The sequence below is a fragment of the Vipera berus genome (genome assembly GCF_964194415.1).
Source record: "Vipera berus genome assembly, chromosome: 2".
In the NCBI taxonomy this organism is placed as follows: domain Eukaryota; kingdom Metazoa; phylum Chordata; class Lepidosauria; order Squamata; family Viperidae; genus Vipera; species Vipera berus.
Window position 1 is genome coordinate 168403065 of NC_138203.1, and position 16292 is coordinate 168419356.

Here is a 16292-nt window from a genome sequence, read left to right on the forward strand (position 1 = left end):
GATAGATAGATAGATAGATAGATAGATAGATAGATAGATAGATAGATAGATAGATAGATAGATAGATAGATGGATTAGATGGATTAGATGGATATGGAGAATTTTACCTTGACATGATAGTCAGACAGTAAGCAGGACTTGCATATATATAACAGAGAAGTGCCTTTTTAATTCATGAATTGATGCTTCTCCAGGAACAAACTCAAAGTATGTTTGTTGGCAGAAGCAACATTAAAATCCAAACTATCCACTGAATACCAGAATGGACTCAAGTAAACAGGAGGGACCAAATTTACCCCTAAGTTCCCAAGTAGCCTCTGCACAAACTTAGAGCAGTGCCACTTATATAGAGAGAAAGAGTTCTTTACTCTGCTGTCTTCCCAATAGGTTGGGAGTCAATTCCAAACATTCCCCATCCAATGAATCCACAGGATATAATTTTGGGAAAGACTGAGCTAGAATACTCTTAACATAAGACTCTGGTGGATGTAACGTCATTCACTTATATGTTGCAAGTACAGCTGCTATGGTTTGCTGTGATAGATGTGCTCATGATGACCCAAGAGAGCCTAGAATTCCCAGCTTCCCTTTTCCCCCCAACTTTCTTTTCTCTTCTCCCTGTGCTGTCAGAGGGCTGTCACTCACAATCAGAAGGATGCCAGTATGATGCTTGATATGCAGGTCCTGATTTCACAGAAGGCTCCCATTTCAAAAAAACAAGCATTTACACTGTAGCTGCATACTTTTTTGCTGCGCTCACATGTCCCACATGATTAATTGTGAGATGTGGCAGTCTAGATACATCCCTCATCTCCAAGACAGAAGAGGCATGCCCCTGAAGACACAAGTGGAAGTTAAATCCCAGAGGAAGCTAAACCTGAATCTATCCTCACCCTTTCTCTGTTGAAACTCAAGGCAGGGAATCCAGATTACAAGAAATTCAAGTAAAAGAAAGTGACATGTGTGTGTGTGGGGGGGTGTGTACTTACATTAGCTCCAATCAGAACAAATCAGACATATATCAACCTCATATCTGGGTTGATTTTATGCACCCGCTGAGGAGAGACCTTTGCTACACTTCTGCTATATATAGCATTTTTGAAAAAAATAAAACCTAAACTGATAGGAGAACAAAAAGGAGAGAACAAGAGATTTACCCAATAGGAGAAACATTCACTCACTAAAAGGTTACTCTGCAGATAAACATGAAAAATGTATGCAAGGGATGAGGGAAGATAGGCCGATGGCACAAGATTGTCACTAACATTTAGCAGTCAAGGAACTAAGGTTGAAACATTTTCATAAGCATTTAGACAATCAAAGCCAATTTTTTTTAAAAAAAAGGACGGAAGGGAAGGAGGCTCCAAAGTCATTTTAGTATTGTTCTGCAAAGAACCCTGAAGATAGACTAAATGGGGAAGTAAATATTGCTTTAGTGAAGCATACAAAAGGATAGTATAGAAAAGAAACCATAGTCCTGCTGCTGGTTTACATATTTACAACTGAAAGAAATATTTAAATTAGACAAAAAGAGCTATGGCTTTGACTGTGTTAAAAATGATTTGGAAATCCTACTATGTGGTAGTGATGAACATATCATTGCTAAGGTCTATAAAACATTATTGAATTTGAATTTGGAAAGTGAATATATAAAGCACTGCATGATTCTGGAGGGAACTCTAGATATAATGTAAAGCTTGAACAATGGGAGAATATGTGGATGGAAGGTTTAAAATTTACATTAAATTACAATTTAAAAGAAATATTTTATAAAATGACATATCATTGGTATTTAACATCAGATAAGTTATCCAGAATGTATAAAGGTGTTTTAAATGAATGCTGGAAATGCAGATGTAAAGAAGGGACTTTTTATCATTTATGTGGACATGTGATCAAGCAAAGAAATATTGGAATAGGATTCATATTCATATTCTAGAAGATTCTTAAAGTAATCCCAAAGATGCTTTTTCATGAGGCAAATGGACTTTCTTGTTTTTCTTTGAAGACATTTTGCTTCTCATCCAAGAAGCTTCTTCAGCTCTGACTGGATGGTGGGAAATGGCAGGATTTATACTCCTTGCAGACAGCTGGTCATTTGCATTCTTTTAGCGAGTCGATGGCACCTGGAGGCTTATCTGTGTTGTCAGGGTTACCTGAGTATTGCAAATGGGTGTGGAGCCTTCTTGGAACTGCTGAAAGGATTGTGTTGTAGACTGGAGATAGATGACAGAGGGCTGTTCAATTGACAGAGGGCTGTTCAATTTTGACATAAATGGCCTCTTTGACCCCTCTTTCAAACCAGTGGTCGTCTCTGTTCAGAATGTGGAATTTGCTGTCTTTCAAAGAGTGGCCTAAGAGTGGTTTTGCTTCTTGGATGAGAAGCGAAACATCTTCAAAGAAAAACAAGAAAGTACAGTTGCCTCGTGAAAAAAGTACTTTGGGACAACCATGACCTGGATGACTGAGAATCTCCATAGACATGGCTCTGCTGGTTTGGGATGATGGGAATGCAACCAAAAAACCAGAATATTCTCCTGAAACAGCCACAAGCTAGACTACCACACAGTGGAAATGAAATCAAATCCTTAATTATAACCTCCAGGTGATAGAGGATCATGTAGGATAAAACATATAGCACAAGTTAATATTGTTAAAGTAACAATATAGGCTCACCCTCAAATACTATTTATTGAGGTAAGAAGAGACCTTGATAACATATTTTTAGAAAATATGTCTGTTTCATTGCTAGCCACTGCTGTGGGATTCTGACATTTGTTCAAGAAGTTCCAGTATGAAAGTGGATGTTTTCCTCTTATCCCAATTCAAAAGTCCCTGATATAAAATTCACATCTCAAGGAGGCTTCGAATGATACTAATACTAATACTAATAATGATGATGATGATGGTGGTGATGATGATGTTGGAAGGGATCTTGGAGGCCATCTAGTCCAGCCCCCTGCTCAGATAGGAAAACCTATACCATTTCAGACAAATGGCTATCCAGTCTCTTCTTAAAAACTTCCAGTGTTGGAGCATTCACCGCTCTGGAGGCAGGTTGCTCCACTGGTTAATTGTTCTAACTGTCATCTGTTGTTTCTTGTCCTGCCTTCAGGTGCTTTGGACAATAGCTTGACTCCCTCTTCTTTGTGACAACCTCTGAGATATTGGAACACTGCTATCATGTCACCCCTTGCCCTTCTCTTCATTAAACTAGACATACCCAATTCCAGCAACCGTTCCTTATATGTTTTAGCCTCCAGTCCCCTAATCATCTTTGTTGCTCTTCTCTGTACTCTTTCTAGAGTCTCAACATCTTTTTTACATCATGGTGACCCAAACTGGATGCAGTATTCCAAGCGTGGCCTTACCAAGGCATTGTAAAGTGGTATTAGTACTTCACGTGATCTTGATTCTATCCCTCTGTTAATGCAGCCTAGCACTGTGTTGGCTTTTTTGGCAGCTGCAGCACACAGCTGGCTCATAGGACTCCGAGATCCGTCTCACAGTTACTACTATTGAGCAAGGTACCACCTATACTATACCTGTGCATTTGGTTTTTCTTGCCTAAATGTAGAACCTTAGTTTTTTCACCATTGAATTTCATTTTATAAGATAGTGCCCAGTGTTGGAATCTGTCAAGATCCTTCTGTATCTTACGCCTGTCTTCTGGAATGTTGGCTATTCCTGCCAGCTTGGTGCCATCTGCAGATTTGATGAGTTCCCCATCTATCCCCTTGTCCAAATCATTGATGAAGATGTTGAAGAGCACTGGGCCCAGAACAGAGCTCTGGGGCACCCCACTACACACTTATAGTCAGAAATATAGTCAGAAATCCACTCTGCTTTAGTGATTGTAAGATGCCCACTCCTGTCCAATCATAACTACTTAATTGCGGCTGTGAGAGTCCAGACTTCTCATTTATGCAGCCTATTTTTTCTTTTTCTTTTTTCAGGAAGGGGAGGTTGAACATGGGAATATTGATCTCATGAAAGCAGTATTTTCTATGGGATCAGTATTCCCACTGGTAAACACGAATAACCATAAAAATACTTCATATCAGCTCCTCCAGTCACTTAGACTTGTGTGTTTTTTTTGGTGGGAGTGTTTGCTTGAGTCATACTGAACCTATATTTCTTTGATGGGATTATCAATATCACAGCAGATCAACAATTTCACAAATTTATTTTTATTTATGATTAACTTTTTATGCTGCTCAATCTTGCTTAGAGGAGACTCAGAGTACCTTACAATTGTAATGCTGTCACCTGGAGAGTGTGCCTAATAGATTATTGCAGATAGGGTTGCAATCCATGACTGTTTTCTGACACTTCCCACTTCTCTGGACAATGTCCAAGGTTCCAGATGTGCTACCCTGACAGGTAAGGATTGAAGAGGAGCCAGAGGAAATGGATGGGGCAGAGGTAAATAGATGATTATTAGCTCTGTGGTTTTCAAGGGACAGAGAGAAAGCCAGCTCTGCACACCAGGCCATACAGGCTGCGACTCCCATCTTGTGTTTGTGGTGAGTAGACAGTTGTGAGAGATTGTGTCATTAGTGTCAGAATAGCCACATGGACATGATCAATATAGGAGAAAAATCACATAATCACAAAAAATATATGGAATGAAGAAAATGAGAGAGAAAGAGAGACAGAGACAGAGAGAGACCAGGCCATTTTCAGATGTTGGCAGCAACAGAGAGACACTGAGAGCTCCAGCATTAAAGGCAGACTGAATAATGAATGGGATTAATTCAGTCCCCCCAAATACCATCACTGAGACCCATTTGTCAGCTTGTCCTTTCCTGTCATAAAGGACATAAACTTTATCTGATGGCATCAGATGCATTTCATTAGCATACTGAGAGGCAGATGAAAGGGAAGGGAAGGCAGTTTTGTAATAGCAAGAAGAGTCCCAGATTTCTATTGAGCTTAGGTCTGTCTCTCAGAAAGAACCCATGGGAAGGAAAAATTATATGAATACAGATTGCTCTGTAATAGTATATCTATTCAATAGCATACATTTAAATACTCTTAGGCCGGAGTCCTAGTTCCATTTAACTGGGATATGCTCTGCTAAACACAGAAAGTCACTGTCCCAAAGACCATCACAACCTGTGCTGCACAAAGGTGCCACACAAGGGAGGGAGGCACCTGTTGCACGGTATGGAAAAGATTTCACAATGGACAAGTGGGGATATTAATTAGAATATTAAAATATGTTTTTATTGGCAAGCCAGTGCACATTCACGCAGCTGGAAGATTTAAAAACTTGCTGGGACACTAATGGAATTCTGTACAAGGGCACCTTGAATGCCAGCTGCACCCCTTGGTATATGAATTGCAACAGTTAATCCTGTTTGAGATGACCAAAAATCTTTCTGCTGCAGAGCGAAAATCTTCTGCACCTCATCCAGAGATTTTCCCTGGGCAGCTGATGCTCACCCAAGAGGGGCCCTGCTCTTCCTCTATTATCAAAAGTAAAAGTACTATTTTGAATACTTCTGACTTTGTGAAAGCATGTTGCATACCTTTTCCACAAAATCTGGAATTATAAAAGAACTCTAAAGGGATAGTGTATATTGATCTGGAACATGCGAATCAAGTCAGTTTGTACAATCTCTCTTTTACAAAGAGCAAATCCCTCAAGCATCCCTAACTATTCATTCAGTAGGTGACATGATACCTATTTATCCCACTGACATTATAATTTCTAAACAAAATATTCCCTAGCCTAGGGAGTCTACATTTTTCTTCCTAGAAATACCAGTTGCTCGTGTTCATCGAACTTGCACGTGAGTGTGAATTGGTTTGATGAAATCTCGACTCATCCAGGAATTAGCCCATAACAGGTTCTCAAGACATGCTGTCTTTATGTGAAAAGATTCATTGTGGAGAATAATAAGAGTCCACTCAATTGTCAAGCAACCTTCTTTTGACATTCTAGGCCAATGAATCACTTGTCAGCTCAAAAGGCAAACACAGCTGTTCATTTTAAGGATAGCATTTCAATTCTTTCAGGAAAATGACAGCGTTGTGAGATGACATTCACTTGTTTGGGAACACAATGAGATACTAACTTGTACTTGTGTGTGATAGGTTTTAAGATACAGCTGATGAAAAGTGAGATACAATCATGAGGAGCTGTAGATTCATCACATGAATTGCTATAGACTTTGGGTCATCTCTTAGTTATCCTTTCTCAGCCCAGTTTACCTCAAAGGGTTGCTGTTGCAAGAATAAGAAACGGAGGGGTGGGGGGGAAGGAACGCTGCCAGCTTTTCTGAATTCCTGAAAGAAAGGCAGTGATAGAGGAAAGGAAAGGAAAGGAAAGGAAAGGAAAGGAAAGGAAAGGAAAGGAAAGGAAAGGAAAGGAAAGGAAAGGAAAGGAAAGGAAAGGAAAGGAAAGGAAAGGGTTCTCCTCCAGAAAGAGACTGAATAAGAAGTTGCAATATAAAAGGTAGTGGTGGGAACGGGCAGCGAAAGACGAGACAAGGAATCATCATCATTACTTTAATTCCGATTGCAAGATCACTGGATGGTTTTCTAAAAAATAAGATAGCGATGCCAGAGGAGTCAAGCTTTGTTTGAGTACAGTTTCATATTTTCCATTTCCTAAAAGCATTAGAAGTTCTTAAAACAGTGCGGTTTCACTTAGAGGCTCACAGTTTTATTTTTCTGTATTATTTGCTCAATTTAAAAAAATGCAAATAGAGGCAATCTGCACTCCTACCAAGCACCAATCCATATCTTGGAGCAAATTTTGAGAGACAGACCATGATGCTATTCATGGCTCTTCTTTCTCATGTTTCCATAGTTAATGGTTCCCTTTGGAACAGACATAACTTACTGTTTTTGTAGCATGTTACAACCAAAGGTTGTTTTCTTGAATTTTTCTTGAAACTCTTTTGTCCTTTGTCTCTCGCACACAAAAGCATAATACACATACACATTTTTTTTATTTTTATTTTAATTCCATTTATATCCCGCCCTTCTCCAAAGACTCAGGGCGGCTTACAAACTTAGCAGTAGCCTTCATTCTATGTATATGCCTGCTTATTAGGGCTTTTACACACACACACCCAAGCGGCATTATTACAAAGTCAGCTTAATTGCCCCCAAAAATCTGGGTCCTCATTTTACCTACCTCGGAATGATGGAAGGCTGAGTCAACCTTGAGCCTGGTGGGATACACATACCCATTTCAGAAAGGATAAAGACCCACAGAGCAATGTCTGTAGCAGTTTATAACATCAGTTGTTGGCTATAACTGAGTTTTCATTTTGAGTGAGAATGCTGTTATTTCTTAAGAAAGTCTTTGCCCAATGCAGCCAACTGACCTTGAGAAATTAAGAAGAGTCAGGTCTGGATGGAAGATTATCAGAAAATCTCAGGCTGTGGACTAGACTGGACAGTTGAAAAAACATCCCAGAAGGAAGAATAGGGAACACCTACATAGATGCAGCCAAATCTTATTTGAAGGAGAAATGATTTTATTACTTGTCTAACAGCTCTAGGAAGAAAGAAAGTTGTTCTTTGTGGCTTTCCATTCAGTAGAATCCTATTACCATTTCTTTCTTCCACTCTCTGACATATTCCTAAAATAGGTCTAAACTTTTCCGAAGTTACTGACATAATTGTGAAATGGCATTTTATGTCACTTATTTATATGCACATGGTGCACGTGCATAGATCTTGGTGGATTCACAGCTTGCCTCTCACACTAATCAGTCTCAGCTGAAGATTAAATTCCTTCTGACCATTTGCCTGAATCTTTTTGACTTTGTCAATGTGGCAGCTACTTTTGACATTGAAGATTTTCTCTTCCAGTAAAAGAGAATATCTGTAGCTCAGGGTTGAACTGCATAATCCTTGGTGCTTTCTCAGCTTGGTTGTTTGCTTACACACATGCTCCTGTGCACTGATGATGCTCCTGTGCACTGACGATGTTACTCAGGAGATGAAACAGCTGCAAGCAAACCACTAAACTCAAAGAGCATCAAGGACTCCATAGGAAGTCCTTGTTTCTGCAACATCCAATAAACCAGAGACCCTGTTCAGTTCAGAAGCCAGATTATCAATCAAGAAGCTATCAGATGAGATCAGGGTCATAGGCCCTGAGGATGAACTACCGAAGTAGGCCTTGAAGTAAATATATCACAGCATTTCATTCACTCTATTACTAAACCATGGTGAACATTAACTATGGCTTGTGAATGTTAACAATAATTGTTGCAGGACACAACTAAAGCTAAAGGATTCCCCTGTCCAGTCATTTCCAACTCTAGAGGGAGGTGTTCATCTCTGTTTCCTAGCCAAGGGAGCTGGTGATGCTTCTGTGGTCATGACAATACGCTGAGGTGCATGGAATGCTGTTAATTTCTCACCAAAGGGTACCTATTTATCTACTTGCACTGGCATATTTTCAAACTGCTAGGTTGTCAGGAGCTAAGGCAAGAACAGAAGCTCACCCCGTCACATAATACTAGGATCTCAAATTGCCAACCTTCCAGCCGGTTGAGTGCAGCATCTTTAACCATGACACAACTACCTTCCATCTATTTCCCAGACCTGCTATAGGGAAAGTGATGTGCCTTATTCAAATTCTAACAAGTCTCTCAGTCACAACTTTCCAATGAGATGTTATATCAGGAAATGGTCAAACAAATAGCTCCCATAAACTGAGCCATTCTGGGCTGTTAACCACCAGTCTCTTTGAAAAAGAAAAGGATTCCTTCTCTACAGTTATCCAATAAAAGTCACTGACATTGTCATATGTTCTAGTTAACATATAACAAGTATATTATTTCAGGTTTTTATCTCTCTCTCTCTCTCTTTCTCCAATAAACCCCAAACAAAAAGAAACACTGAAATAAAAAATATATTGATATACAGTACTGTAAACTGAGGCCATTAAGCAGCATTGGATTATCAACACTAAACAAAGATTTTGCCTGAGCCCTGAGGGAATGCTAACAAGCATGAGAAAAACAAGTCTTGCTTTTATTTTTTTCTGTCAATTGAACTTTTTCCAATCTAGATGATATGACTTCCTAGTTTAAAACTTGCCCTAGTTTTCATTTCATGCCTTTTCCAAACCACTCTTAAGAATACAGAAGGGGACTGCTTTATTTGAGAGCTGGCATCAGGTTCAGCTACACAAATACGGTGCAGCAAAATGATCAGTTAGAATGAATAATCAGAGCAATAAATTTTTATCTTTTCTCCAAGAAGCATTAAATAATTCATAAAATCAGTGATGAAAATGACTGAATCTTAGCTTTGTAAAATCCTTTGGCAAATTAGGATGAAGGCAAGAAACGTAAAATATGTACCTTGCAAAAATTTACATATCAAGGCACCAGAAAAATAACAGATGATGAAGAGAGACTAGGCATGTGAAGCCAGACGTACAAAATAAGTTGGCTTAGCACCTAACCTGCTTCAGTTTCACGCATACCTCAACAGTTATAAAAACAGCCTTCAGTGGCTTTTTAAGAAACTCATTAACTACTTAGCTATACTGTAAACATTCTTAACTAGAATATAGGCTAACTAGGATTTCATCTATAGTCTGATCAAAGACTTTGAAGGTGGCTCTGGTTCACCTCTCAGGAATTCAAGAATTCTTAGTACTTAACACAACCCTTCTAGAAAAAAAAATAGGTGCTCATTCTCAAGCACCCAAGGACAGAACCAACAGGCTTCTGGCTGGAAGGCAAACTTCAACTTTTATTTTATTTTATTTTTAATTTTGCCATCCAAGAGAGGCTAACCCCTCCGTGTTAGTCTTAGCTGTCTCTTGAAAAAGAATGGGTTACTCCTGGTTCTATTTTAGGCTGAAGAATCAAAAAAAATGAGAGGGAGCGAAACAGCAAGGAAAAGAATAACCATTAAGATGAAGAAGTGAAGAGACACTTTTAGAAACAAAGAAGATGCCAAACACACCCGGGCAGAGAAAGATCTATATCTTGTCCTTTCCCTTTCCTGTCTCCCTCTCCCCCCACCCCCCACAAGCCTTTTCCTTGTAGCATTGGCAAGACTTCAGAGGGTGATGACAGCAACCAGGGACCTGGTGTCATCAATCCGTTTTTTGTTCCAAACCACCTCATTGATTCCTGTTCCAAAAACAAAAAACCTTCCGATCCCAGCTCTGACTGACAGAGCCACTTCCTTCTTCTGGTGACTGGAGTCAGACAGCCTGACAAGAGAGATGCCATTTAGACAGCTGAACAGAGAGCTGGGGAAGCCATCTTCAGTTCTATTCAGCCCAAGGCCAATAGTCCCAGTTAGAAATGTCAATTGATTACCTGAAACTGAGGGAAATTTTGTTTGGCACTGATGAACCTGGAGTCTCTGATGAGGGGAAGAGATATTCAGATAAAAAGATCACAGCAAAGGCCTGCATCATGACACATTCAAGGAAGAGCCTCCAGAAGAACATGGACAGATGCAGATAGGCATTTAACCTCCATGTTGGTAGAATACAAGTTATTTTCCAGGGAGAAAAGATGCTACACCCAGAGATACTCCAGGAAATATTGAGAGACAGAAAGTCTGCTTTTTGCAACAGTGACAGTATTTTTTTTTATCCCATTTATATCCCGCCCTTCTCCGAAGACTCAGGGCGCCTTACAATCTAAAGCCCAAATCAATGTGCTTAGCAATAGCCTTCATTCTATGTATATGCCTGCTTATTAGGGCTTTCACACACCCCCAAGCGGCATTATTACAAAGTCAGCTTAATTGCCCCCAACAATCTGGGTCCTCATTTTACCTGCCTCAGAAGGATGGAAGGCTGAGTCAACCTTGAGCCTGGTGGGACGCAAACCTGCACTAATTGCAGGCAGCTGGTGTTACTTAAGGAGGCATTAGCCCACTGCTCCACCAAGGCTCCACCAAGGTAATGGTCAGCAGGTAGCTTAGTTGTCTATTCTTCTGTTCCCAGAACAGGAGAAGTAATAGATACACCAATGCCAGGGTTCTCTATAGTTTTTCTTCCAAATACTATCCCTGCCCCATATACCACAAAAGATAATGTTTCTCAGGATGTCAGTAAGCGTGCTTATCCCATTCTGTTCCAGGAAGCTGTTGCTTTCAGCAGTAATGAAAATGACCAAACCCCCCCCCCCACTCCCTTTACAGCACCTGCCAATGCAAACAGATATGCTGAGCTAATAACTAATTCCTCATCCAGATCCAGAGTGATTATGACTTTGTGCCTAGAGATTGAACAGAGGCATTTGTTAAATACCAGCCAACTACTGTAGAGTAAACAGTCAAGATCATCTTGCTTCCAAGGAAGACCTATCAGAAGAGTTGATGGACATTCAAGCAACGGTCTAGAACAGGGGTAGGCAACCTCGGCTCTTTTATGATTCATGGACTTCAACTCCCAGAATTCCTGAGTCAGCATAGCTGGCTCAGGAATTCTGGGAGTTGAAGTCCATGAGTCATACAAGAGCCGAGGTTGCCTATCCCTGGTCTAGAAGAAGGAACCTTGTGACAATGATAATGGAATTATGGACCTTATTGGTTTCTTATAAACCAAACTGAACAAGAAAGTGGCAGAAAATACCTTGTGAGGCAGGGTATCACCTTGGCTCTGCCTTTCAATAGTATGCTTTGTTCTGTTAACTGATTTTTCCATATTTGTAATCATCAGCTCAAAATATTAATTTGTAACTCTTGCCCAATTCTCTAATGCAAAGGATTGGATGCTGTGCATTTCAAGAATGTTCAGAACGTCTTCTGTTTGGCTGGATTTAGACAGACTATATTTTGGGGTGTAATTATTATTAGCAATGGTTCAAAACACTTTTTAAAAAAATATCTGACAGTGTGTTCATTTCATTGACACTGTTCTTCTCGTTCTCAGTTAAAGTCATTTACCGATAGCTGCACACAATCAAAGGTTGGGCTATGCTGCACTGCCTGTCATGCTCTTTGCTGTATGATACCTGATTATGTGTAAGAAAAAGTGCCTTTATAGTCAATAACTTTTATTTTCTTCCAGTGACCATAATAAAAATAGCCAAAACACATTAGGTATGCAGCATTTGATATCACATTCATTATGCAAATTCCCAGTCCCCAGATACCCTATATTAATACTTTATGAAGCAAGTAAAGAATGGCTTAGAAGCAATAACAGCAAATATGATGGCAAAAAATGAACATTGTTATATTATTTAAACATTAATGCCCAAAATATGGCCTATTCAAACATAGTATTTTAGAAAAGATTTCTATTCCCCAAGTCACAATTTTCACACTGAAAATTTAAACTAGAGAATAATAAACATCCAACTGTATGTTGATATTGCAAGTCTTCACCTCATGCAAATTTACATCAGGGAATCATTTCCTCCCTTTTTTTTATTGCCAGGTGTGAGTGATATTCCTTAAGCAATTAAAATATAAATTATGCAGGTCACCCAAAATACTTAGAAATGCCTGGGTAAAAGTGATTTAAAAATCTCAAAACAGTCCAATGGGGACGGAACATGCTCAGTAAACGAAAGGGAGGATAGAAAACAGACACAGAAAATGTATAGAGCATAAATTATTTACTTTCTTCTTCATTTTACTTTGCTTGAAATTATAGGCAACTCCTATCCTGAGATTTTAAGTAGTTAGCAGTTCCCCAACTAAATAGTGCTAAACTACAAACATTAAAAATTAACATTAAACAACAGTCAAATAAAAGCCAAAGAACTGGCATCTTCGTTCACCCTTAGGAGCAACTCAAATATCTATGACATCCTCAAATGCTTTACAAAAGAGCCAGGTCTCTGAAATACAACAGGGATGGGACCATATCCCGGATAAACTGTTCCAGAGAAAGGGGGACACCAGCCTATCACTGACATTCTTAGGGGAGACACCTCTAGTAATTCTCATTGGATGGACAGAAAACAATTGGAGCAGGCAGCCTCATAAGATACTCAGGCCCAAATCTATAAGGTTTAAAAGTAATAATTATCTTTGAATTGCATCTAGAAGTCAACTGGTAACCCTTAAACTCCTGCCACAGAGAAGACACATGGGTAACACGGAGAGAGCCCATGACCACAGCAGCTGCCACATTTTGAACCAGTTGTAGATTCCAAGTGACCTTCAAGTGCAGCCAATGTAGAATTAATTACAACAGTCAAGAAATGAGGTGAAAAGGACATAAGTGACCACCTGCTGCCGGCGTCAACTTCCCTCCGCCCTGTGCGTTCCCACAGAGGGCCTCCTCAGGGTGCCTCCGGTCAGAGAATGTCGACTGGTGGCCCCCAGGGGGAGGGCCTTCTCTGTGGGCGCTCCGGCTCTATGGAACCAACTGCCGGTTGAGCTCCGGATGGCACCGGACCTTCGCTCCTTCTGGCGCGGTCTGAAGACCCATTTATTTGAACAAGCTGGTCTGGCCTGATGGGGGACGTTAGGGTTTTTAATGGGTTTCTTATATTGTTATTGTTTTTTATCTGGGCACTTGTTTAATTTTCTTTTAATTTTTGTATTTGCTATTTATATATGCCCTGTTCACCGCCCTGAGTCCTTCGGGAGATGGGCGGTATACAAATTTAATAAAATGAAATGAAATGAAATGAAATGAAATGAAATGAAATGAAATGAAATCTGTAACCAACTAACACAGAAGCATTCAACATGGCCATATTCTGTTGCAAATTTCACTTTTAAAAAAAGTATTGATGGCATATGTTCGTTTGTTCTCACCTAGAAAGGCAGAGGGTGAGACAGTCCCGTTGCTTCTGGCTACCATGACACTAATGCCCGTCTCCACAAAAGGTACAGAAAAATCAATAATTTGGGAGCGTTCCTCATTGATGGTGAGAGACCCAATGGCCATATCTGCTCGCTTGTAATATACCTGGAAGGTGGAAGAAAAGAAAGAGAGGACATGAATAATAATGTCATTCAACAGAACCAGCACTAAATAGATACCAATAAATTTCTGCTTGCTTTCATTTTGCATCCCTTAGCAAATTAAAGAATGGAAGGTAAATATGATGTGAAGTCAATTTTGGCTCCTGGTGACTTTGAGAATACATCCCTATGGTTTTTTTGGAAACAGTATGGACATGGTTTGGTTATGTTGGAGCCATCAAGAGTTGTGTTTCAAGATGAGCAGCCATACAATTCTGTTAAATAAACAAATGGTTTCCTGTTGTTTTCTTTCACAACTTCTTTTTTAAAACTTTCCAATGTAGCCCTCACCCCTGTTTTTCTCTGGAGGTCTCCCAGTTCAAAACTCTAATCAGGCCCAGACTTGCTTAACTTCCAAACACAGACAAAATTGGCCAGGTGCTGCCCCCTATTGAGAATAAGCCTTTGTGTCTATGCAGGCTTACTTGGGAATAAGCCTCACAGAACTTGGTAGGACTTATTTTCAAGGTTGTACCTTGAAGGGACCTCTTTGCATGGCAACTGTACAAATACTATGATACTATCATTACTTCAGATCAAGTGTACTTAAGAAGACTGTTTTCTTGATTTCTATACCTGGATGAGTCCAGCCCTTGAAAATGTGTTTGTGCACCATCAAGAAACAATTTCCCACCATATATGGCTCTCCCAACCCCATTTTCTCCTCTGGGTGTCAGGATTGCCATTGATGTCCTCTCAGCAGAGACACAAGCAAGAAATAGATTTGGCCAGAAATAGTGGGACGCTTGATTCTTTCACAACTCTGCCCTTTTTCTCTTACAGATACTATAGTTCTTGAAATGCTTCTGAGTGGACATCCAGTTCAGAAGGATTTAGAGTTTAGAGCCATGGTGGTGCAGTGGTTAGAATGCAGTACTGCAGACTAATTCTGCTGACTGCCAGCTGCCAGCAGTTTGACAGTTTGACAGTTCAATTCTCACTGGCTCAAGGTTGATTCATTCTTCCATCCTTCTGAGGTCAGTAAAATGAGGACCCTGATTGTTGGGGACAATAGGCTGACTCTGTAAACCATTTAGAGAGGGCTGTAAAGCACAGTGAAGCATATATAAGTCTAAGTGCCATTGCTATTCTTCTGGGGCTAAGACAAAACAGGAGGAGAACCCTGAAGTGTAACATCTCAATTTTTCTATTTCTTTTCAGGCAGCACAGAGAAATCTATCCCCTGCCACTCACCTAGGTGAGAAATCCTAAAGTAGGCTGCCAGATTAGGAGTCAGTCTAAATATCCCAATCAGCACCAAGAGGTAGGGCTCTTGACACTCAACCAGCCTGTTATCTTATTCAAAGGATGGCCTAATCACAGAGCAGCAGGCTTAGTGTTAGTTGCATGGAATGGAAGGTATGCATTTTACACATGACTATCCAAAGACAAGAGACTTCACTCCCAGGTTAGCATGTCCCAATGCCAACCTGAGAATAAGATTCTAGCTCCATTTCACATTCCACAGATTGCCCAAGAAAGAGACTAACTCCCTATTTGTAAAGGCATTTTCTTAAAGTTGCCATCTCTTAAGGCTGGATCCCACAGACAATGCTGGGGACTACTGAGTGGTGGGTCTTCTTTCTAGTTGAGAGATGTGCTTGGAGGTATAGAATTTTCATTGCCTTTGGTCTAAGCTAAGTCAGCCTTTAGGCATGTGTTACAGTTCAGAAGGATCGCATAACTTTAGAAGAGAACCAAAGCTGCATGTCTGATTTCATTTTCTCTACATGGAGAACTTCTGACAAATACCAGTGCATCAAACCTGTAGGTAGGTGGTTAAAATCCAAACATTGTGACTTTTAGGATACCTAATTCCTTACCTCACCAATCATGCCATTCCAGAAACCATCCACTATTTTACCATGTTTTCCATTTGTCACCAGGTAGAGATCATAGGAGAACTTCACAGTCTTGGCTAGTTTCTTTAGGATGTCAATGCAAAAACCTTTACAGCAAAGTTTGGTATATGGGTCCATAGGTTCATTCCCACTGGAAAAAGATGAGAAGGCACTCAACACTCACTCTGTGTCCTCCAAGCAAACCATGTCAGGACTATGTACAATTGCTTAAATCAAAGCCTTGAGACATCCTGAACCTAAATCACTAGACCCTGGCATGTTTCCTCAGAGCCACATTATAGTCACTAGCCGAATTCCTCTGTTCCAAAGTAAAAATAACTAAACCATTACTAGGATGTGGCAATCTTGTATTCTTATTGCTATCTATAGTCCTGTTGTCTTTAGAAAAACACAGTCATAAATAATCAGCTTGCCAGCTTAGCATGGCACTAAATAATGGGCATGCCATCACAGGATATGACACATTGTAAATGAGCTGTGTAACTTCATCAGTGC

At 40.0% G+C, this 16292-nt stretch overlaps 1 protein-coding gene across 1 annotated transcript in view; it reads right to left on the reverse strand.

Annotated features, from left to right (window-relative positions):
* The window catches only part of GRIN2C (glutamate ionotropic receptor NMDA type subunit 2C), a gene marked incomplete at both ends in the record, with an annotated part of 55091 nt that overhangs the window by 17368 nt on the left and 21431 nt on the right, over positions 1 to 16292 (reverse strand). Inside the window, 2 exons of the mRNA XM_081316963.1 lie at positions 13726 to 13879; positions 15759 to 15927. Coding sequence (XP_081173089.1) covers positions 13726 to 13879; positions 15759 to 15927 — 323 coding nt within the window. The remainder of the gene's footprint in view (positions 1 to 13725; positions 13880 to 15758; positions 15928 to 16292) is intronic.